Source organism: Cercospora kikuchii, assembly GCF_019650295.1.
Source record: "Cercospora kikuchii DNA, contig_00008, whole genome shotgun sequence".
NCBI lineage: Eukaryota > Fungi > Ascomycota > Dothideomycetes > Mycosphaerellales > Mycosphaerellaceae > Cercospora > Cercospora kikuchii.
Window position 1 is genome coordinate 188,967 of NW_025408589.1, and position 20,966 is coordinate 209,932.

The following is a 20,966-nucleotide window of genomic DNA, read 5'->3' on the forward strand; positions in this document are numbered from 1 at the left end:
CAATGTGGTCTACCGACGAACGAAGTCCCGCTGATCGGGGCGGAAAGCGGTTAGAGCGGGCATTCTCCTCAGCAACTCGGTGCCGTGCTGCCTCTCGAATGTCTGCCTCCGCTGTGAATCGTTCTCCTGGGACGTTGACACGCTCTTTCAGACGAGTGTCGTTTATCGAGTATACGCCCAGTGCTTCGCTGACTTGAGCCGCTTCGGAGCGGATCCGCTCTGCATCCTCTTCATCGCGGTCACCCCGGTCCCCTATGATTGCATCCAAGTCGTCATTCGTTTCGTCGTAGGATGACGTGTCATGATCGTGCGACCTACGGCGATACTCCGAATCCTGTGCTCCTTCCTCTTGCTGCACAGGCTGTCGTTCTAGCTGAGGTCGTCTTTCGTGCTCTTCTCCATGCGCATTGGAAGGGGCATCCTGTAGCGCGCCGTCCATAAACTGCCCTGGCTGAGAGCTCATATCTCGAGGCCATTGAGTGCGACGCCTGTTGAGCAGATACTGCGCGACCGAGCCACGCGACTTGAGCCGAGAAGCCAACATTTTCGTTGCATCTCCTTTCGTCACCCTACCCTTCGTTACCCTTCTCTCCTTGCGCGATGCTTTCCTTGGGTCGCCTCGCGATGTTGTCTTCTTACTTTTCTGAACTTCCGGAGACTTTCGTAAGTTTCGACCTTGCGCATCTGTATTTCGAGTACCAGATGGCGTATTTGCAGTATGCCCCACGTCTGACGACTGGACGTCACTTCCTACGTGCTCTGCACCAAGGGCCTGCTGTCTTGGACCTGCATCCGGTCCAGCTTCATGCACAGACCGAGGCAATTCTCCTTCGAGGACATGGGAGACTGGGATTGGGCTCGGCGGATTTGCAAGAGTTTCGCTTATCCTGCCGTGCTTCACTCGTTGAGGGTCTTCGAGATGTTCAGGGGGAATTCTGCTCCAGAAACAACGAACGATGTCGTAAAGAATGTAAGTTGGAGTGATTTGCGCCATGACGGCGTCGGCGCGAGATTGGTAGACGAGCTTCGGAAAGAGATATTGGCGAGTTCGAGCGAGGACCCATCGAGAGGGTCGGTTGCAACGCGACAATTTCCGATCATCACCCCAATCGGACGATAGTTGAGGAAGTCTAGCACTGGGTCTGTCCAAAACTGGGCGATCGGGGCAAGACGCGAGAAGTGTAGATATCTGTGTCGATTGGAATCCGAGATTGTGTGCTCTCAAGGCCAGAGCACCCACGCGAGCGGAATCGCGTCGTGCCCCCTTCTTATGAGGTAGATGGTCATCTTTCGGTGGCTCATTGCTCCGAGTTTCTGCGAGATCCGGGTACTCGCGCAGAGCGTGCATCCATAGCTCCATGTAATTGGCCGAGAAGAACTTCCGCTCATGAAAAAAGTGCTGTTCTAGGGCACTGCGAAAGTCTTGCTGAGCCTGAGACTTTCGCAGATGTCCCGCGTGCCCGCGCTTTCTCCCCTTCTGACCCTGTACGTGAGAGCGTGGCTGACGCGGTACGATAATCAACTGCTTTAGTGCGTTGTACCCCGCCTCGAGGAACAAGATATCTTGGTGGAAGGAGTACAACGAAAGGATTCTTGGACATTGCAGCAGCCGACTCCGCAGATCGCGGCGTACAATCTGGTTTTTCGTCGCCTGGAAAATGGACCTGTCGTCCATTAGACTGGAGACCTTCTCCGCATCATCTTTGCACCCTTTCGGACAGAGGAGCTGGAATGACTCGACGGTGTCTCTATCCAACTGTGCCGGTTCGAGATCTGTGCGAAGTATGTCGGTCCAGGTGTGCTTGATGGCTGATGCATAGGTCTGGATTTCCTACATGCTTTCAGCTTCATTCTGCAGCTCCTATGCATTGAATTACCTCAAAGCACCTCGTGGGAAGTATCTGGTTGAATGCTCCCAGGCTGAAGTCTGCCCACAGAGCTCTGAATGGCAAGAGCTCGTCAAATGCTTCGATTAGTGTTCCTCGATGACTTCGTTCCAGTTGCCGAAGGTTCGTGTATTTTGACCCTGACAGCCGCAGCAACCAACGGTCGGCGGCGCTGAAGTTCTTCTCTTTGACATGGGACCTATAATGGAAGAAGATATCACCGTCCGAATAGCCTTGGGAGTTGTCTGTTTGCTCCGTTAGGAACTTTCGAGCGGCCTCGGAAAGCGCTGTAATGACGGGATCAGTCGAGGTCTGTGCCTGTGGACTAGGAGAAGACCCACATGAGCGGTAGAATTGCACAGTCCACCACTGGTCACTTGCTGGAAAGACCTCCTCCGCAGCCAGAAGTCGATGCCGGCCATGGAGGCATGTCAATCTAGGCCCGGGTGGAAGATGCAAGACTGGTGGGGATCGGAGGGTAAGGTCCGAGTGATTCAGGTCTGCATCCAGCAGCATTTGGTGAAGAAGATATTGGTCAACCAGAACCGGCACAGAGTGAGCTGGTGTGGTGCGATCACACCCATTTTCGAATATAGCTTCGAGGCGCTCCACGTTCCGCTCGTCTATCGGCCTTGCGGAGCCATATTCCAGAGACGATAATGACATGCGAGCATAGCCCTCGAAGTGCGACTCCAGTTCCGAGAGGATGACGTCGGTCGCTGCCATCATTAGCGTAGTGAAGAACTTTCGAGGCGGGTGACCCGCATTTGTAGACGCTGTGCCTGCAAGGGAGGGGGTCAAAATGCTAAAACTGGGACTGCAGGGACATTGTCTGCAGGGTCGCAGTAACATCATCGTTTGCAGTCCCATGACGGCCGGAGGGGGTCGCCATCCTGCCGACAACTCCGCATGGCAGGGCTCTCTCCCTGCGGACGAAATTCCTGCAAGGCTCCAGGCATTGCAGCACTGTGGCTACCTGCAAGCCCTACAATTTTGCATGGAAGAGAATTCCGCAGGGAAAAGGTCCCTGCCATCAGAATGAACGGCATGTCCCCAACACCTGCAACGCATGGAGTTTCTGCCGTGCAGAATGAACGGCAGAGGCAAGCGAGCCTTCACTCGCTGCTCGTCTCGCAGCACTTTGTGTCCGCAGGGGATGAGGCCCTGCGAATGTGAGGGAGCGCCAGGGCGGCGACATGTTCAATCTCTTTGAGGACGCAGGCATGGACTGCCTGCCCCGTGAAGTTCCTGCCAGGCGCAAGCCCTTCAAGATGCAAGATTGCTGCGCATGCGGCAGACTGGGGTGCTTCTGCGCAAATGCATAAATCCCATTGCGGCAGTCGCATTGGAAGACTCCGAAAACATGCCCTCTCGGTGCAATTGTTGTTGGGCGTAAGGATCGGTTTCGCGGATAAGCTGCCCTCGCCCAGATTTCTGTCGGCTGAAGAGCTGCGCCATTGCTCAGTTACATTAGTCATGTTGAAGTGATCTACGCATTTGCTAATAGATATAACACGTCTATTTACAGGACCGGATTCTTTTCATATCCTCAGCCTTTTCGGAAACTCTCCCACGAGTTCTGAACTTCTATTTTAACAAGCGAGTGCAGACCGCCTAGAAAGCGCACCAAGGACGTGAGGTCGCCATTCCGCGTGGATTTATTAACCAGAGTCAAATTGCAAAGAGAGGGAGCATGGTGGCTCAGGAAGTGTCGTATCTCTGCTTGTGTGTATGACCATCCACGCAACTCAAGGTCGACAAGATGCGGAAAGGTAAGATGCATCAAGACGATCTGGAAGTCAAGCAAACCCAGCCAGTCTGGACAGAGATCACTCTCGTTCTCTCGAAGCAAGTCGTCAGCGTTAAGCACCAGACGCGTAAGGGTTGGCGCTGCTCCGTGGAGCAGGGACAGGAGAGAAGGGCTCCTTAGGCATCGTAGCGGCGCCGACCCTAGCGTAAAGGAAACGCACAGCTGGCGGAGCGTGCGGACGACAATGCTAACCTCAGGGGCCTCCCAGTCCGAAATTTGATTCAGGATATGCAGTGGCAAAGACGAATTCGACGAGGCAATTACAGTTCGCTGATGCCGAGCGCTGCACCCCACTGGCTTCGCCTTTTCGGGCCTTGGATCTGGATCACCAAACGCAAAGCTCAAAATGTCACTTTTTCCATGCTGTCCAAGTGAGCGAACCAGATAGCCAGCGTGCCGGCCTGGGTGGGATCGTCTTGTCCCATATGCACTAGATTTTTGTCGGTGTAAAGCAGCCCCAGATCGACAGCGGCCCGATGTCCTAGATATTGGAGGTGTTGCAGCCTAGGAAGCTTGCGGAGTAAAGCTATGAGCATGTTGTGGCGGAGGGCCTGGATGGAGTCGCTGTAAGGAACTGGCGGCCACTGTTTTCGCTCTTCCCTACTTCCTGCGAGCACTGCCACCGGATCGAGGTCCTCAGCTCCCGAGTATAAAGCCAAGTCGCGCCAGAACACCTGGTCATCTCTATGCAATCCTTGCCAGTTTTTTTCGTGAAGAATACCGAGGTATTCAGAAACATCGGCCAGAGAATGTGGACTGTCCACGTACACGAGTGTAGTAATCGAAGACAGAAACGGCCACGAACACAGCAACGAGTGTAATCCATGAATGACGCGCAGTCGCGGAGCCAACACGACGTGCGTGAGGAGGTGGGTTGTGCTGTGCCAACGGAGACTGCGGCACGTGAGCCGGCAGGCGCTGATATCCGCGCGCGAAGCCGACAAGAGATGAAAGATCCTGTGGAGAATGTCGGAGGGGAGAGCGGTAAGCCTCTTCGATCCCATAGTCCTATCTTGTCTAGTAGAGAAAGATCTTTGGGACACCAGCGAAGACATAGTCACTGCAGACGCGTGCTTGCGCAGTTGCGATAGGTACGCTGTATACAGGCCAGATCCGATTTTGAGGTGTTTGGAGACAAACAGACTTAAGCGAGTTGTTAGTATTGCAGACGACGCGAAAGGCTGCGTTGGGGAGGGCGAGGGTACCTGTGCTAGACGTGATTCTACGTAATCGAATTCAGCGCGACCTATCTGATAGCAGTTTTGAAGCCTTGATGGCAACAATTGTATGAAGGTCAGATTATTAGAGTACGAGGGGGAGCGGCATAAATGATCGACGGTACCGTATGCTCGGCCCACAGCACATCGCAAGTAGAACAGAGGCCTTGACCCCCGGGGTCGAGCACTTTGACAAGGCTCGAGGGTCATGACAAGACTTCGATTGGCGGACAGTCCAGCACTCGCCTTGACGAAATGTACTGCTCTGCGGCGCGACCAAAGGGCCACAGGCGTTGTTGCAACACAGGCCATGACGATTCACCGCTCCGCGACGTGGATACTGGTATTTTGTGGACGTGAAGGCATAATGACTCGTGTAGCACGTCGTTGGCCGGCCCGCACCCTTGGCGTTCAAACACAGAAGCCAAGCACACAGCGGCCGACACCGCACAGGACGATACCAGCACCTCGACCCATGAACCCGAGAAGAACGAGCAACAAGAACACAGGAAGTCCGAAAGAGACAGGAAGAGGAGGGTTCAAAGTAACGAGAAATTCCGTATTTCTCCCGGTCTCATGTGAACCCAGCTCGGGAAACAAGTGGTAACAGCCCAGCGCTTATCACGAGCCCGTGCTTGAAGCATCCGACGACAACGGGCACCAAGGAGTGGAGGATTAAACGGTCCAGGACAAATCGATGACCTTCTCTGACCCGGGAGGAGGAGAGCCATAGGGATGGCAAGAGCTGGTTCAAGAGCTGAAAGCGGTCGACGACGAGCTTCCTCGGCGCGTGGTGCCGGCTGCAACCCTCTACTGCTCAGCAGTTTGTAGAGCCACAAGATCCAAATGGCAGTAGTAGGCGCAGCAGGTACACAAGAGGAAAGAAATATCAGGGCATGCATCACACGAAGAGCAAGCAAACGACAGAGCACACGTCCATCGATATTGACGGCAGCGCGGTGACTCCGTCAGGATCCAGCCGTACGGACGCTACGACGGACACTTCCCACCACAACAGTCACCATATATGGCTCTCAATAGATCTGCTTGGAGTTCATCCACATCTTCCAAGGTCCGCGAAGACCTCTCTGGTCAAGTGCCTGGACAGAAGAGGATTCTCTCACGCGACTCGAACACGGGACATGTTGATATGCTACTAATTAGTTTCACACAGGGCGGGGTTCTCATGCCTAGTGACTCGGAGGCTAGTTGAAGTGCATGGTCGGCTGCACAGGCCTTGACGCCAGCACATCCACCACGGCCGTTCCTGACGATGGAAGGTGCACAGCAATATGGAAGATCCTCTCCCATTGCGACTGTCCATCCGCAAAGTTTTGGGCAACGCTGGACATGGTATGCGACTGACAGCCAACATGAGTGTCTCGACTTGCGACTTCGGTCATGTACTCCAGGCCTCAATAGCTGTGTTCTACGCAGATAACATAATCTCGGAGGGCAGAATGGCCTGCGATAGCTCTACGGACGTTCATATCAGCTGATCGAACACGCCAGGGGGCTTCGGCCACACACCGTGCTCTATTCCCTATCTGACTATGGTATCGACTCGTACCGGAACAGCAGCCGCAGTGGAGACACATCGCGGCTTGGGGCTCTGCAGGTGGGTGACGCTGCCACCGCGCGCAGCTGATGAGGCAGCAGGGGCTCTGGACCTTTATATTCGCAGCCCGCCCAACTCCCTTCCTCCTCCCCTTTCTCTTCCTTTCCCAACTAGCTCTCCCACACACTCCACCATCTCGTGCTCAAATATGTCCAAACGGAAAGCTACTGCGACTTGCGCATCACGCTTTCAGAAGCGACTCCAGCTCCACGATGGCGCAGACCTACGGTACACCGAGGATGCTGTCGCCGCACTTTCCAAATGTCACAACGTCTTGGTCATCGTGGGCGCAGGAATCTCGACGTCGGCGGGGATCCCGGACTTTCGCTCCTCTCGCGGCACCTTCATCACACATGGCTTGCGGCGTGCTTTCGATGCTTCCACACTGCGATACTCGACAGACGCTCTCAAGGAGGCCATCGACTTCCTGGCCGCGCAGGCCGCACGCGCCGAACCAACACCTTTCCACGAGTTTCTGGGGAGATTCGACAGTCGGCTGCTTCGGCTCTACACTCAGAACATCGATGGCCTCGAAACGGAAGTGGGGCCGGCTGATGGGAAGGTTGTACGCCTCCATGGCTCGCTCAAGGAGATGGTGTGCACCATCCGTCCATCTCATTGCCGTCCAACAGTTACATCGGAGCTTTGGAGACCGTGCCTCGACTGTGGCAGGGAACAAGACGAGCGCAAAGTTCGTGGCCTGCGCCACCGTGGCTGCGGTGTCATGCGCCCACGTATTACGCTTTATGAAGAAGACACCTTTGCTGACGCAGAGTGTGACATCGCCACGGCGATGAAACAGGACCTGCGGCAACGCCCAGATGCACTGCTGGTCGCTGGCACTTCACTCAGCATCGACAGCCTCCGCAGATTCGTCGTGCGAGCCGCGCGAGACATCTCTCGCAGAGGTGGACCAACTGTGTGGGTGTCGCACAATACTTGTCCAGTACCTCACATGACCTACCGCCTGGATATGGACTGCGATGGCTTTGCTCGATCCATGGGAGCGCTGCCAAACAAACTGACCAGCCACGAGCAGGTCTCTAGAGACCATAGAGATCACCCGAGCTCTTCCACCCAATGACATGACAACGCATGCAACTTTCATTCGAGATGATATTGCTATAGGAATCTGCTGGAAGGAATGTCCCTTGCCAAGGAACGACTCCACGTTCACCTCAGGGAGTGATTCCCGAGAGGAGTTGAATGCTTTTGGACTACAGCTTCCAGAGGCAACGCTATGGAACGAGCGTTTGTATGGATGTAGAGTATGTAAGCAAACAATCCACACAGCCCAGCGGCGCAAGCAGACTGTGATTGAGATAAGACCATTGCGCAATCACGAGACTCTTTGTTCAGGACGTTCTTGGGAACATGTGTTAATTTGGAGGCGTATAAGTGGCCGCAGGATTGTGCACGGTCGCTGATGTGGATTCGCCATGAGGTAGGTCGTTGCTCTGGTAACCGTGGTACTAAGCCTGCCTTCCATCGCACAAGGGTCATGGCGATTGCTTTGGACAGGAACTCGGCGCTAGTCGATGCGCTGTAAGCTGTGGCCCTGGCCAGGCATGCGATTTGAATTAGATATGATACGTGGCCCAATTTTGGTGATGTGTGACAATACATCCATCATTCGAGACTGCTACTGGCATTGACTAGCGGAAATATCAAGCCTCGGTTGTGGGAACTCGGCTCCGGCGATCAACCAGTAAGGTCCGGGCGGCTGCGGCCGAAAGTCAGCCAGCACATTTGTTTACTTAGGTCGCTTACTGTCAAGCCAACAACACACGAACAATGGCCGACGAGATCGCTAGGCTGCGGGCGGAGCTCGCGGAAGCGCAGCTGAACCAGGAAGTTGCGGAGCGTCGAAGGGAGGAAGAGCAGCGTCGAAGGGAGGAAGCACAGCGCAAGCAAGAAGTTGCAGAGCGCGGACAACAGGAAGAACAGCGGCGACGAGAGGAAGAGCGGCGGCGGCGAGAGGAAGCACAGCGCGGACAACAGGAAGAGCGGCGGCGGCGAGAGGAAGAGCAGCGGCGGCGAGAATATGCGGAAGAAGTGGCCGCAACAGCCGTCAATCAGACGCTTGCGGACTTTCTCGAAAGCTGCCATGCTCTCTGCAGAAAGATTCGCCCAGTCACGGACCCCTCCTCGGTGACCCGCGGCTCTACCACCGATCCAACCTCGAGGCTCTTCCCTCAGACCATCGCTCTCTGGGAAGACTTCGTCGAACGACAGCAACGCACCTGGGCCATTCTGAGCGGCATTCCGGAGCTATGGCGAGAGCCGCTCTACCCATCGATAGAGGCGTGCAAGTCCGTTGAGGGGTATATCGATCCGATCGGGTCCGAAGACGATTTGCGATTCTTGCAACGGCTCACGGTGGAAAAGATGGTCAAAGATATGCACGAGGCGCTCGTGCGGAACCATCAATCAGCTCCTGGCCTGCTGGGGCACGGCCAGATATCGTTCGAGAATCAGGAGAGATTCCGAGGAGCGGAAATGGCTTCATTGAGCGATACGATGGGGGAACTGGCGATTCAGCGCAAGAGTGATCAGACACGGAGAAATACACGAGCGGATCAATTCTGCGTGCTCTGGCGAGAAGACGGAAGCGTCCGGCCGTTGATTGCAATTGAGTATAAAGCGCCGCACAAGCTGACCATCGAAGAGATTTGTACCGGGCTTCAGTCCGACATTGAACCCGAGCGAGATGTGATCGAACAGGACGGGAATGGCTTCGTCTTCCTCTGCAGGCGCCTGCTGGCCGCGGTGATCACGCAACTGTTCTCTTATATGATCGATAAGTGTGTTCGCTATGGATACATCTGCACGGGGGAGGCATACATTTTCCTGCGGATCCCGGACGACCCCACAGCTGTTCACTTCAGTGTCAACATACCGAAGAACGACTACGAGGTGGACGCAGAGAGTCGTCTGGAACGAACGGCTGTCTCCCAGGTGTTTGCGTTCATCCAGCAAGCGCTCTCGGAAGACTCGCCCGGCCAGGCCTGGATCGACGACGCGAAAGCCAGGTTGAAGAGGTGGCAGATGGAATTTGTCGATGTTCTTGCGACGATCCCAGAAACGGAGCGCAAGTCCAAAGAAGCCTCCGAATATCGACCACGCGTGTGGCGTAAAGGCATGCGGCGCTCACCGATCCGCCTCCGTAGTCAATGTGGCGGACAGGGCACCGAGACAACATCCAAAAGTGACGAATCCGAGAGTGACGGCGCCGAACGGGCTGCAAGCCCCACTCGTGGAGCGCAAACGCGTTCGCGGACAGCGAGGAATGCGGCAACAAGGCGCACGAGAGGGCGCGGACAGCAGCAGCCCCCCCCTCGAGGAGAGCACGCTCGCACGCGCATCCAGCAACGAGCGTACTGTTCACACAATTGCCTTCTCGGTCTCTGCCAAGGACTTGCGATAGACCCCTCTTGTCCGAACGCGATCGAACACGGGCCAAGGCATTTATCCCAAGCTTCGTTCCTTCGGCATGTGCGTCAGCAACTTGCTACCGATCGCGGCAGTGCTGCCAACTGTTGCCCTCTGTTCATTCACGGTTCCCGGGGAGCATTGTTAAAACTTCGCCTGGATATTGGAGGGTACACTTTGGTCGCGAAGGGAATGGGCAACGCTCACAGAAGCTACCTCGAGCACGAGGCAACTGTATACGGTCGACTGAGGAGCCTGCAAGGGCGATACGTGCCTGTGTGCTGTGGTACCGTGGAGCTCAAATTGCCCTATCATTACGATGGGATCGAGCTGAGGCACATCCTGCTGCTGAGCTGGGCAGGGGAATCGCTGGCACAGCTTATGGTCCAGTACGAGACCTTCGCGTCTATCAAACCAATGTGCGACGAACAGGCTGAGAAAGCATACGAGGCCATTCGCCGCCTGCAAGTCCTGCATTGCGACGAGGCGCCGCGGAATATGGTCTACAACGCGAACACGGGGCAGCTTATGATCCTCGATTTTGAAAGGAGTAGGGTGGTTGAACGACAGGCGCTAAGTGAACTTTCTCCGAACCGCAAGCGCAAACTGCCATCAACCCAGCGAAGGCGAGAGAAAACCAATCGTGGAGAGGCGAGCTGCATCGCTGGCAACTTTCAGAAGGTTTCACCGGTATAACTCACCACGCCTAGATTCGATGCCTTTACTTGAAACAGGACATCTACATGAATGCTGCGAACAAGGACGCTTACCGTGCTCAGTGTTCGTGCGGTCATCGTGAATCTGAAATCAGTGAAACAGAGCTGCTCCTGCCGTTACAGAAACCCGCAAGGCTGTGAACGTTGACGCGAGAGCTGTCGTTGGATTCATTGAAGTGACGCTCCAGCGCTCCGTCATCGCCGCTCCCATCGTGAACAGTGTAACTTTTCACGTCGGATTGCACGGAGCAGCATTCATTTCCCAGGTGTCTTACATTGGACTTCCTGAAACATTGGAAAAGCTGCAGTGGTGGGATCGAAAGATTCCACTGAGCAAGCTTCGGATCACTCGTTCCACATTGCGCTCGTGAAACTGACAAGACCACAAATGTTCATGTAGACTGCCACAGGCCTGTTTAGCATAATTCCGACCGCACTAGATGGGGTACCCATGGCGATTCAGCAACCTGCATAGATGGGCATCCGCTACGTCCGAAATAGTGACTCGTGGTCGATCAACCGAGATTCAGTCGATACATTGAACATCATAATTACTCCGCATCTCAGATTGAGGGAATGCAGGGATTCAGTCAAGAATAGACTTGCGCATACTGCGAAGCACGCGAATTTCATACTCAGTCAAATTAGTTGTGACGAAAGTTCCTCGTGCATTCCACAAGAGCTGCAATTGAACACCTACGGACACTAGGTTTCCTTACCATGTTGTGACCGAATGTGTCTGCTCAAATTGTCCTTCCTTATGGGATGCGCTGCGTGCCCGCGGGAGAATTTGCAGCTAGAGAAGTGGCAGTATTCCGTCGTCACCTGCGCAGAAGTGCCAGGGTGCTGGGAGTTACAGTGACGAACCAAGTCCTTCTTGAGATGAAATCTTCTACCACAGTCTAACGCATGGCAGTGATGTGGCTCGTGCTTCTTGAGGTGCTTACTGTAGAAGACTGTAGAAGAGCCAGGTCTGCTATAGTGTCAGATTGAATAGTGATACTTCAGAAGGTGCAACTTCTCGAAATGCTGCAAACAGCGTGGACCCTGTCGGTGAGCGTTGTTGTCGATGGTGGCTCGTTGTTCTACTGTAGGCTTGTATGGGGCTTGCGGCCGATGAATGAGTGGCAGTTCTCTTAAGCCGCGAGGTCCAATCAGTTGATTATAAGGCCGCTGGCTGTCTTGACGGCCTATGCTCTCCTATCCAGCAGGGGAAGCATTATCTGGTGTGGCATTCCACTCGTACGACGGTAAAGGACCATGACCTCCGGACAATACCCAAGTCACGTCAACGAGTTGAAAGGCTGCCGCTGATGATAGTGATGTAGAAGTTCGGCCGTTTGGTGGAATCCGATGGAGGTTGACTTGAGATTAGAGTCTTTTCGGTAGGTGTATGGTGGTCTCCCGCGCAGCAACCGGTGTACAATCCATGGTACAACGAGTGCCCATGTCTCACTAGAGCTGAAGTGTACGATGATGCATCAATGTGAGGAACGCCGTGACATCGAGTCTGCTAACGCACATTCCTTGCGACAAAGGGACTAGGTCTCCTACGTTTATCGACTCCACATATGCTCTCATCACCTTCCTCGACGAGCTTCCAGACTGTAAAGGACAACCTCCAAGCCTGTACATCGACCTCGAGGGGGGTAAATTGCGCCGTCATTAGACCTTATCGCCCATTACGATATTGGTAAAGCCACAAGAGAAGGTGTATCTGGTGTATATCACCCACTTGAGGCGAAAAGCATTCGAGAGTGAGTCCTGCAGATCTAAAAGCCTTCGGACCGCGCCGCCCTAAGCGGCTGAGTTGAGCCCCACACCCGCCTTTGCGAATTATTATAATTTGGACCGCGTGTCTCGCGCACGCATAGGAGAAGTATGATCAAATGGCGACTTTGATGACCGTCCATCTACTCAAAGCGCAGTGCTCAACTGGCCCATACCGGTGCCCCAATTACCCCGGAGGACGGCCAGTCTTGCCGGTGGCCTGCAGCTGAGACACGCAGTACAACGCAGCTCCATGTAAGCCACGGCTGGAGCTGAACGATGAAACGAGGCGCAGCGCCGACAGCGCTCAGCCTCGCCGATGCGAAAGAAGTCAACCGGAAAGCTCTTCTGTCGTCCTCGCTGCATCAGCCACCATACAAGCAATCTGTCAGAGCCGTTGCAGTCACTGATGCTATCAAGTAAGTCACAACATGCGCCTGCTGAACGTGAAAAGCCTCAACTTTGCGGAGTTTCGTGACGACGGCCGACCGAAGTACGTAATCGCATCGCATCGATGGGTCGAGGGATCCGAAGTAACGCTGCGAGATGTTCGTAACAGACGAAACACGGACAAGAGCGGATACAAGAAGATTACAGGCTTTGCAAAGTATGTCGAGAAACATGTTCCGGCGGTGGAATGGCTATGGGTGGATACGTGCTGCATCGACAAGACCAACGCTGCAGAACTTTCGGAATCGCTAAACTTGATGTTTGATTGGTATCGCAATGCGGTGTTGTGCATTGTGTACCTCGTAGACGTTAAATCGACGAAAGATCAAGCCTCGTTTCAGCAGAGCGACTGGTTCAAGAGGGGCTGGACTCTGCAGGAGCTGCTTGCTCCACAATTACTCGTCTTTGTTACCAAGACATGGCAAGTCATCGGCAATAAAGGAGCTTCCACAAATGTTAATTGCGGCACTCCGGCTGGGCCCGGCCTAGAAATGGACATCGCAGCGATCACTAGTATCCCAGAGCGGGTACTGCGTGATTATGCAGCAAGCACCGATATCAGCGTCAATGAGAAGCTCAGATGGATGGAGGGTCGGGCAACAACAAAACCAGAAGACATGTCGTACGCTCTTTACGGAATCTTTGGAGTTACGCCTGGGGCGAACTATGGTGAAAGACATGAAGGAGCCAGACGCCGTCTCTTAGCTGCGATCCACCATCAGGACGATGTCGCTGCACAAAAGACAGAGCGGTTTCAAATGATCGTAGAGTGGCTGTCGTCGCCTGATCCGTGGACGAATCATCAGACTGCTCGCCAGCTGCATGAACCGCTTTCAGGAGCTTGGCTCCTTCAATCAGACCTATACCAAGATTGGAAGAACTCCTCGACCCGTCATTTGTGGATGCATGGGAAGCCGGGATGTGGAAAGACTGTCCTCTGCTCTACGGCGATCGAGGATATCAAGGAGCACTGCCAAAACTGCCCTAATGCTGGATACGCTATCTTCTATTTTTCATTCTCTGAAACGCAAAAGCAACAGATTACACATTTGCTGCGCTCGCTTATCGTGCAACTGGGCTGGAGAGAACCGGCTTTTTCTATACTCAAGCAGCTTTATAATCGCCCCAACCGAATCGCACTAGGGCTCGGCGAGCTCGAGAGGACTCTACTTGCCTGCTTCGAAGCCTACGACACAGTATTCCTCCTTCTCGATGCACTCGACGAATCCCCTGAAGATGATGATGTCCGGTGCGGTCTATTAGAATGGATAGTTCGCGCTTCACAAAAGACAAGCAATGTGCAGATCTTCGCAACTGGCCGCAAGATATCGGACATAGAAGGCTCAATGGCAAAGATATCAGCGGAGCCTATAGCCATTGCTCCGCGTGCTGTCGACGTAGACATCCGCCGGTATATCGCGACGCAGCTCGATCGCAACCATTGGCTTTCCCGAATGGATGAGGAAACAAAAGCCCTCATCGAGGACACGATCTCTGACAGAGCCGATGGAATGTGAGTTATGCGATGGTCTCACATGCAGTTGTTAATGCTAATGGGTGACTCGTGCTTAGGTTCCGGTGGGCATATTTGCAACTGCAAGAGCTGAAGAAGCTTAAATCTGCAAGACGCAAGCTCGTGAAAGATGCTCTTTATCGCCTTCCTCCGACGCTAGATGCTACTTACGAACGGATTTTGGTCGGAATCTCGGACGAAATGAGGGATGTTGCCGTGAAGCTTCTCCGATGGCTAGCTTACGCGCAGTATCCGCTAAGTCTTTACGAACTCGTCGACGCTACAACAATCGTGTTATCAGACGAAGAGTACGTAGAAGTAGAAGAACGCCCAGGCGAGGACGATTTATTAGCAGTCTTGTCAGGGCTTGTCACCGTAATCGATTCTGAGGACGTCAAAAGTCAGTCAATTACGAATTCGCATCACCCGTTTCCGGAGATGGGAAATACCGAGTACTCGAAGTGCCAGCAAGTTGAAAAGAATACCAGGATTAGATTGGCACATTTTACTGTGAAGGAATATCTCGAGTCAAAGCGCATTGTTCAGAGCAGTGCGAAAGGCTTCCATTTTGAGAGTGCCAAAGAACAGGAAACCCTGGCGAAGAGCTGTTTGGTTTATTTGGAGCACTATAGCAGCAGCAGCCAAAAGCTGGCCGATGAGCAAGATCTCACGACATTTCCGCTCCTTCGATATGCGGCTGAGTCATGGTACCATCACTCAATTCGCGGGCGAAGCGGAGACTGTTCTCGCGAAAGAAGTCTGCTTTGCAACCCTCTGCTCTTATCTGATTGGCTCAATGTGCATCAACCAGATCTGAAACACTTACCGAGATTCAGCTTGGCTAAGAATATAGGATCGAGTTTGTACTATGCTAGCCTCATCGGACTAGTGCCCGTCGTCCATGAGCTCATAGAAGCTGGTGCTAATGTCAATGCCATGGGAGGGCATTACGGAAACGCGCTACAGGCAGCCTCGTACGAAGGGCAAGAAAAGGTGGTGCGGATTCTACTTGACGGAAAAGCGAACATTGACGCTACAGGAGGGCACCACAGCAACGCTCTACAAGCAGCTGCTACTAGAGGCCATGTCACGATAGTCCGGATGCTCTTGGACGCCGGGGCGGACATCCACGCAAATGGACTGGACTATCGCTCGGCGTTGCATGTAGCTACGCAGGAAGCGCACGCGAATGTAGTGCAAATGCTACTGGAGCGTGGAGCGAGGATGACCTCTGATTACAACAATATGACTCCATTACACTACGCGGTGCAATCAGGCCAAGAGAAAATTGCAAAACTCATACTGGATTCCGGAACAGATGTGGACCTTGCAGTGCACAGGCAAATCTGGCTATCGACGCATGAGGGGAACGGAAAATTTTGGACGCCAACAGATGATCCGAATAGACCATCAATCGATCGAGCGAAACCCAATTCGCAACGAGGATTAACACCATTGCATTACGCAGCTCTTGTTGGCTCTGCTACTATGACGAAATTCCTCCTCGATCAGAATGCTGATGCGGATGCTAAATCTGATTATGGCGAAACGCCACTCCACCTGGCAGTTGAAGGGGATCTTCACGGACCAGATTGGCTTAGTGGGAATGAAGATTACTGGAATGACCCTGCTTTTCGAATTGAGTACTCATTAGATCTCGTCGCTTTGGGATCTGAGAATGACGATGAGTATTACATGGTGCAGTGCGAGGTTGATCACTTTCGGTCTGAGGTTATCGATCTTCTGTGCAGCCATTACAGCACGAAGCCTTGTGCAAAGGACTTCCGTGGCGCAACGCCCTTGCATAGCGTTCGCTACGGAACTCGAATTTCCGAGTTTACTCTGCAGAGCCTTTTCTCGCGAGATTTCGCAGTAAACCAACGCGACTGCTCAGGACGTACTGCGCTGCATCTCGCATGTTCGGCAAGCGATAGGACAGCAATCGAACTTCTCGAAAGTCATGGTGCCGCACTTGATGCAGTCGACAATCTCGGCATGAACGCACTCCACCATGCCGCTCATACTGGGAATCATGAGATGATACAGATGGCACTGAGACTGGCCGCACGGCAAGGACTGATAGGATTTGCAGCAGAAAAAGACTCCTCCAATCGCAACGCGCTACACATTCTCTTGGAAAGTTGCTTGGCAGAAACTGCTTCAGTTCAACTTCTCATTAAGAATGGAGCGGATCTGAATGATCGCACTGACGGCGGGTACTCTCCGTTGGCTTTACACTTATGCCAGTTTCTGCCCCCCTCTCAGTACAAAGCCAAGATCGCAGAAGTTCTCCTCGAACATGGCGCAGATCCTCTTTTTAAATACCCTGAAGACGATCGGAACTTGGCACATCTAGCAGCTTCCGCGGATGAAGTTGGGGTCATTCTTCTAAGGGTTCTTGCAAATTGCGGTGTAGATCTGGCCGCAAAGGACCACGATGATCGCACAATTTTTCATCATTGTGCAATAGCAGGGTCGCTCACTGAGGACGAGACATTCAGCTTCCTGCGCTATGCAATGAAAGTGTCGCATACTTCCACGGATAGGTTTGGCGAAACACCTTTGCACCTCGCCATAAAAGCGCACACGAAGACGCATGACCCTCATCTATTCCGGCCGGACCGGTGGCAATCTACGATGTGTATTCTGATGCAATAGAACATACAGCTGCTGTCTTTCCTCCGGCGCAAGCAGCCACCGACAACTTCGTTCGTTTCGGTACGCAGAGAGTTGAAAGGATTTAGTCGCCACTTGATTCCGGTTGGACGAGCACCATGGCTAACCTGACAGCACGCTCATCTTTGTGACAGAAAATCTACACACTGATGTTCGCGGCCAGTAAGGTCTGCATGTCAATCACACCGGACTTTCGCTCCTTCTCCCTTGAATCCCTTCATTTCGTCAAGCGGAGCCACATGGAGATGGCCTCAACAGGACTTTCCCTGGTGAAACTCAGCAATAGCTCTGTCCGCAGTCCCTCGCAGACTTTCCGCCGGCTCCCAAGTTGGCTTCCACTTCACTTTGTAGAGCGTTTTGCCGTACCTGCGTCTACTGCTTATGATTTTCTCGATGGCCCACGTGGGCCCATCCTCAATATCATGGGCCGGCCTCGAGCAGGGTTGGTCTTTTACGCTGGAATCAGCATCCAGTCTCGCGCCTTGACGAATTTGCTTTCTGGCACGTGTGCGTAGTGACCGAGAGATGGAACTCGCAGAGCGATGTGGGCAGGCCACGCTGTTGGTGCGGCGCACGCGTGGTAAGACTTTCGAGCGGCTGTGGCCACGCTGAGGTTTCTGTTGGGATCGAGGATGCTGGCTCTCTTCGCAGGAAGACTGGTCTCGTTAGCAGCGCTTGGGAGGAAAAATGGAAGATCCATTCTTACGCATTTGTCTCGGGTGACGTCTCTGCGGCCTGGCCGTTCGCGGCCAGTCTGCGGCTGGTCGTCGGGTGAGCTACCGAGACCGAGGCTTTCATCCACTCCAGGCGGTGTGGATGGGCCGACGCTTTCTTGCAATTCCGCCGGGCACGCATGCTCTTCTACATCAGCCGGACATCCTGGCCGGAGACCGGACTGGAGGTCCTGAGGTGCGACTGCTCTCTGGTGGAGTGAAGTGACATTCGAAGCGCAGCTCAATCGGCTCTGTTGCTGAGGAGAGCCGGTCTCTGAAATGCCTCGAGGAATGCAGCTAATCGATCGGCGACGCCTTCGCGGTTTCCACGGTCTTATCTCGTCATCACTGCTATCGACTTCCGTGTGGTTCCCGAGAGCACAAGGAGAACGTGTCGGACTGTGCCCGCGACCACTTGGCTCGTCCCCAAGTAGAACAGGCGAGTCGGGCAAAAGATCGTCTTGCCCTTTCCGCGCAGAGCTCTCGGATTGAACAGGGTGGCGGAATGCGTCATCCACTTCCGGCGCATCTTGTGGGCTATCGGGCCTGACTCCAACTTAGCAGAATGTTACTGGCTTCGAGGAATATTACTGAGCTCACCCAGTTTCCTCTTTACGCTCCACAATCTGCATGGCGTCGTCATCGACGCTACAAAACGTCTGCCGCTCACCTCGATTCCGCGCCGACGGAGCAACTACATCCAAAGAGGGGCAGAGTGGCGACTCAGCCGCCGCATGTGCTGCACTGAATTCAGCACAAGTGCCTCGGTCTGGGCAAGTGTCCATTGCAAGCAGATCCGTGGCTGCCGTGAACTCTTGGTCGCGGTCTCCGACTGGCGTGTCTCCTCGGACTTCACCTGGAGCAACAACTTGCGCTTCTGTCGAATCCAGCGCGCCGACAGAAGCTGTGGCGTTCGCGGACGTGCACTCGATGCTCGTCTGACCTTCCTGGAACCGTAGATTGACATATAGGCTGCTCCATTCGCTGAGGTCGCACGGAGAGCCTAGGAATCCGGCGGACAAGTCTCCGCCGTCGATGCCAGCTGTCGCACGGTCTTCGACCTCGTGGAATCCGTCGGCGGACGCTGAGGCGACGTTCGTGGGGCTTTCAAATCCGCCGCGCACAACAATAGGCGTGTCGCATGCTGTTAGCAGAGAAGTCAGCTCGTGGTCATCGCCCGCGGATCGTACAATGCGCCGGAGATCTACCTTTAGCGCCGACACTGCTGCGATGTCCATCCACGTCTTCATGAGAACTCAACCGGACGAGCAGGCCCTCCTCCCGCGTATGTGGGGTTCCCCTCGCGGGAGCTCTCTTACTATTCTTTGAAGCAGGCGGTCCAGAATAGGCGATGAAGTTGTTGTGTTGAGCGGCAGTGCTCGAGGGGAAAGACATCAGCATGGCGTCCATTGGGATGATTTCCACGCGACACGAGGAGAAAAGCTAAGGAATGAGCGCGTGTCCCATAGGAGACCAGGCCTGCAAGTATTTATGTTCCACCGGATGCCCGGTTCCGGCGGACTGCGTGCGCTCCATCGATCACACCATTCCAAGGCCCACCGTCAGAACAAAAGTTCGCCGTGACTTCTCTTCCAATCACCAACGATAATCCGCCCGCGTGACAGTTAGGAAAACGATCATGCCGCCCATCAGAGCCTAAAAAGGGGGCCGAAGACAACGCGAGCCCAGATACGCCCCGAAGTCCCCTTTTCGAGGCGAGCGTCATGCGCCTCTCCTTTTGTTGAGCGCCTTCATCTCCGTTCCGTGTCGCTTCGACGAGGAGGCCAGGCTCTGTATGGACATGTCGCACCGCCATTTCCTCCTGCACCATCCGCAGCATGCCGACACGGGCGGGGATTAACTCAGTGCCCACAGCGACAACGCACACCCCGCACGCCACGGTAAGGACCCATCCACGTTCTTTCCCTCACCAATGTCGTTGGCTGGGTTCCAGTGATGCGCGCTGCGCCTCGTTTCGCCATATCCCAACCGCTCCCCTCGGGCTCAACCATCTGCGACGTGACGCGTCCTGCGCAGCACAGGGGAGGAGGCCCCGAGCTCGTTGCATGCGGCCAGCGTCGCACGCCTCCGCTGCCGAGATCCCCCACGAATGTCGTTGGCTACGTTCCAGAAATGCACGCTGCGCCTCGTTTCACCACTTCTCAACACCTTTCCTTGGGTTCAACCTTCTGCAATGTGACGCGTCATTTGCGCTACAGGGTCGGAGTCCCCGAAGTCGTGACATGTGGCCACGTCGCGCGCCCTCGCTGCCGAGCTCCATGCGTGTGCCAGCTCAGGCCGGGGAGGGTCGTGGCCACGAGCGTTCTCCTCCGTCTTTGTCTCCTCTCGCAGAGGAGCTGGTGCGTCGCGCAGTGGGCAGCGCAGCGCCGGGCGAGCACGAAAAACGGTCGATCTGCCACGATTCTGCAGCAGTGATCTAGGGTGGGAATCGGGCGGCCGGGATGGTCCACAATCGGGTGCTGGAGGATCCGGAGAGAGCGATAGCTGCGTGACGGGGGCGCAGCAGGACCGGCGGTCGACGCAGGGGTGCGACGGGCGCGAGGGCAGATGTGTGGAAAAAGGATTGCGAGCAAAATGGACGGATGTGGTGGGAGACGCGACCACTTATACTCGGGCGACGCGCGCGAGCGGCCCGCGGATTGCCGCATCGGGCCACCGGGCAGCCCGATCGGGGTAGTCCTCTTTCCTAACGCGGGACTGCCGTCACGTTCTTTATATAATATATACTATACTTATATACTAGAAAGTACGAGATATATACTATCGAATACAACTAGTAATAGACTAACACCTCGAGGCGAAAGCTCTAACCTTAAGGCGAAAACAGGTACTAGAATTCTGTTTTCTAGCCTATATATCCCACAGCTTACGTACTCGCTTGCTATCCTGCCGCGACAGCCTCGATCACTCCTCGGTAGCGATGCGTACAGCAGCCTCGATCACGCTCCCGATCTCAATCCTGATTCTATGAATGAGTTATGTCGTCGTGCGGCAGGGAACCTGTCTCTTGCGTGGTCGCATTCCCACTGTTACTTCGCTCCAACATCCGTCGTGTCAGCGCCTCGAGATCGCGAAGGCATCGCAGCGCCGACTCGAGCGGCGCCTGGGCAGTATCGTCGTGGAATTCGTGTGCGACGCGTCGGC

General features: G+C 54.4%; 5 protein-coding genes across 6 annotated transcripts; 3 read left to right on the top strand and 2 right to left on the bottom strand.

The window, feature by feature from the left end:
* Nucleotides 1-9: 9 nt before the first annotated feature.
* Nucleotides 10-2,615, bottom strand: CKM354_001127900 (uncharacterized protein; the record flags this gene model as incomplete). Its single annotated transcript, XM_044806761.1, has 4 exons — nucleotides 10-126; nucleotides 176-1,831; nucleotides 1,878-2,173; nucleotides 2,228-2,615. 4 exons carry the CDS (start codon nucleotides 2,613-2,615, stop codon nucleotides 10-12), a joined length of 2,457 nt encoding a protein of 818 aa, XP_044662696.1.
* A 4,064-nt stretch (nucleotides 2,616-6,679) lies between these two features.
* Nucleotides 6,680-7,615, top strand: CKM354_001128000 (uncharacterized protein; the record flags this gene model as incomplete). Its single annotated transcript, XM_044806762.1, has 1 exon — nucleotides 6,680-7,615. One exon carries the CDS (start codon nucleotides 6,680-6,682, stop codon nucleotides 7,613-7,615), a length of 936 nt encoding a protein of 311 aa, XP_044662697.1.
* Nucleotides 7,616-8,325: 710 nt separating this feature from the next.
* On the top strand, nucleotides 8,326-10,659 carry CKM354_001128100 (uncharacterized protein; the record flags this gene model as incomplete). The annotated part of the gene is made up of 1 exon (XM_044806763.1): nucleotides 8,326-10,659. The coding sequence occupies one exon, from the start codon at nucleotides 8,326-8,328 to the stop codon at nucleotides 10,657-10,659; it is 2,334 nt and encodes a 777-aa protein (XP_044662698.1).
* Nucleotides 10,660-12,880: 2,221 nt separating this feature from the next.
* Nucleotides 12,881-17,070, top strand: CKM354_001128200 (uncharacterized protein; the record flags this gene model as incomplete). Of its 2 annotated transcripts, none has more annotated exons than XM_044806764.1 (2): nucleotides 12,881-14,412; nucleotides 14,472-17,070. In XM_044806764.1, the coding sequence occupies 2 exons, from the start codon at nucleotides 12,881-12,883 to the stop codon at nucleotides 17,068-17,070; spliced, it is 4,131 nt and encodes a 1,376-aa protein (XP_044662699.1). The 2 variants fall into 2 exon arrangements, with proteins under 2 accessions (XP_044662699.1, XP_044662700.1); XM_044806765.1 differs by having other exon boundaries at nucleotides 13,391-14,412.
* Nucleotides 17,071-17,539: 469 nt separating this feature from the next.
* Nucleotides 17,540-19,211, bottom strand: CKM354_001128300 (uncharacterized protein; the record flags this gene model as incomplete). Its single annotated transcript, XM_044806766.1, has 3 exons — nucleotides 17,540-18,347; nucleotides 18,402-18,945; nucleotides 19,010-19,211. 3 exons carry the CDS (start codon nucleotides 19,209-19,211, stop codon nucleotides 17,540-17,542), a joined length of 1,554 nt encoding a protein of 517 aa, XP_044662701.1.
* Between the last annotated feature and the right edge of the window lie 1,755 nt (nucleotides 19,212-20,966).